Source organism: Mesitornis unicolor, unplaced genomic scaffold (genome assembly GCF_000695765.1).
Source record: "Mesitornis unicolor isolate BGI_N332 unplaced genomic scaffold, ASM69576v1 scaffold48487, whole genome shotgun sequence".
NCBI classification, from domain to species: domain Eukaryota; kingdom Metazoa; phylum Chordata; class Aves; order Mesitornithiformes; family Mesitornithidae; genus Mesitornis; species Mesitornis unicolor.
In genome coordinates this window covers 1-2,746 of record NW_010195278.1, presented here as the reverse complement: position 1 = coordinate 2,746, position 2,746 = coordinate 1, and the positions used below count along the sequence as shown (strand labels likewise).

Sequence of the window (2,746 nt, the reverse complement as noted above, 5' to 3'; positions counted from 1 at the left end):
TAGCCGTAGAGGGCATGGCCATCACTGTCGCCTCTGCCCTTTGCACTGCCTCTGTGGCTGTTTTGCGAGACACATGCTCCTTGGGGGCACAAACCACCACGTCCACCGAGCAATCCCCACAGCCCACAGACCTCAGTGCTCTGCCTGCCCTCACCGTCTGGCTGAGGCTTGAAGTGACTGCTGGCACCTCTGTGTTGACGCCTGTCTCGCAGACACTCGTCTCTGCACTCACGGCCTTATCCTGCAGCTCAACAGACCTCCCTGTGCTCTGGTCTCGCACCTCTGCCCTCTCCCTCACCAGCCACTGACTCATCAGCAGCTCAGGGCCCACAGCTGTGCTCCACACGGCAGGTCTGCAGGAAGTGCCGATGCTGCTCGTCTGCAGGTGGTTTCCCACCGATGAATCGGCAACGTCCACATGGTCTCCCACCATTTGGTCTCTTGTTTGTATGACAGCCTCCACCATCCTGCTGATGACACTGGGCTGAGCCATCATGGCTTTATCCACTTTTTTCCTAGACCCAGCTGCCTGCAGCTCCTGTTTTAATTTGGTCATTTCCCTGTCATGGGTCGTCTCCTTTAACTGAACCTCTAGTCTGTAAATCTTCTCCTTAAGGGCTTCAATGGTCTGCTGCTGAAGCTCTATCTCTTTCTCAACCTCTGTAGACAAACCAAGCATGGGCTCTGTCACCCCAACGCCACACTCTCTCACTTCTTTCTCTGTCCCAACAGCTACTTCTCTGAGTTGTCTTGCAGATCTGTTGTATATAACCACATCGTTCATGTTCTCATCAGCACCTACAGCAACAGATCGAGTTTCTTTTGTCAGGCTTTCTCTGTTCACCTGAAGGTTTGCAGGACTTTCATAGTTGCTGTCCTGGATTTTTTTCTCCAGGGCTTGCATCTCAGCAGTCAGCTGCCTGAACTCCTCTATCCTCTGAGAGCTCTGCTCCATGCTCTCCATCTCTTCTTCACAATCTATATACAGTTCTCCACCTCTTCCCACCTGAGACAGGTGTCCCCACTGCTCTGCATTTCCCGCACTGTACGACCGTTTTCTGAAACCATACATGTCATTTTGAGTGGCTTTCCTCTGGTTTTTGAGTTCGGCCATCATGTGTCTCTTCTCTTCCTGTAACACTGAAATTTTGACTTGCAGCACAGGAATGGTCTTGACTTGCTCCTCAAGCTCCTTCAGACGCTTGAGAGCAATTGCCATTTGCTCCCTGATGTGCTGCAGATGCACTGGGCTCACGTTGGTAACTGGCGTGGATATTCCTGAGCTCATGGGGCTGTGACGAATGGAACTGCCCAAGGAGGAGCTGAAGCAGGCCCCGTAGTCACTGTTCCCCTGGTACCCATTCTGCAGCTGCTGAGACATGTGACCGTACCCACTGGATCCCACAAAAGAGGGGAGGGAGCTCGTGGAGCCCATGCCTCCAAAGCTGGAAAGCCGGGGCCTGCGGACATCTCCAGGCATGACCTGCATCATCCTCTCCTGCTCGAGGCGCCTCCGCGTTTCCATGAGGGTTTTTGTTACATGGAGGTTGTGCTGAGGAGGCTGCGGTGAGTGAGAAGGAAGTTGCTTGCTCTCAGGGGCGGTTAAGTAGGTAGGAGATGGTTCAAAGGAAACTGAGGGTCTCGCAGAGACAGACAAGGTTACTTGGTTTCTTGCTGCCTGACAAGGCTGCTTGTTCTCATCACTGTTTGATGAAGAGAGAGACTCTGTGGAGGTCCAGCCACTGCACTGGCCACCAGAGTTCTTGGTACCCTCTGAGGGTGGTATGGCTTTCCTCTTCTTTTGGATGTTTAGTTTCTTAATGGTATTCCCCTTCTGTATATCATCCACATACTTCAGAAAATCCAAGTCTAGCTGGTAGCCATAAGGTGTTTCCACAAAATAGGGGTCTTTCCGTTCTTTTCCATCTTCTCCATTTAGAGTAACTTCCTCTTCTTCTGAAAAGAAAAAAACAAAATCAGCATTGGAAAAGAAACTATGCACTGAAACACAAGCGCAGAAAGATGGGTGCTTACAGCACGTTGGAGGCAGAAACTGCTGCTGCAGCTCAGTGTGCAGACCAGCTTTCTGCTGACTGACCCTCAACACTAAATCCCGATTAACTTTTTAAAAGTTAATCAGTAGGTTTTCAAATGCTGAGAAGCGCGTACCCACATAAATGTGTACACATGCAGACACACAGATCATTGTCTGTTAACAGAGGGGCACAGAAGTGGCACAGCTAGCTGTCCTTCCCCAAATCCTTCCAGTTTTCCTATGTCACACCAAGCCCTCACACATGCTACGCTGCCGTGTAAAGACAGCAGGATTACAACGTACAGCACAAATCATCTGGAGATCAACTTCTCTAGAGGGTGCATTTGAGCAGGCGACAGAAACTCTGACCCCGCTCCTTATGCAACTGATGCCATTAGACTTTACACAGATCGCAGCTGGTTTATGGCGACGGGAACTGCTGCCCACAGAACAGCAATGCCAGTCTGCTCCCACCTCAGCTCACTTTACTTCCACCAGCGCCTCTCCCTCTCTCATTTTAAAATTCATGAAGCACCTAGCACCAAGACAGGCAGCAGGGAGACTCGCCTTGCAAGTCAGGAAAGCCCGTCTGCCCTCCAGACACAGCATTCGCCTGTCCCCAAAGTAATCTAAATAAAACTCCACCAGAGCCGCTGGGCTTCTTTGGGCTGAGTATTTATACGCAGCGCTGCTATACAACCTGCTCCTCCC

At 51.0% G+C, this 2,746-nt stretch overlaps 1 protein-coding gene across 1 annotated transcript in view; it reads right to left on the bottom strand.

Annotated features, from left to right (window-relative positions):
* KANK1 (KN motif and ankyrin repeat domains 1) overlaps positions 1-1,954 on the bottom strand; it is a gene marked incomplete at its 3' end in the record, with an annotated part of 16,189 nt that extends 14,235 nt beyond the window's left edge. The window contains exon 1 of the mRNA XM_010188057.1: positions 1-1,954. This exon is cut by the window's left edge and continues 690 nt beyond it. Coding sequence (XP_010186359.1) covers positions 1-1,525 — 1,525 coding nt within the window.
* Positions 1,955-2,746: the final 792 nt, after the last annotated feature.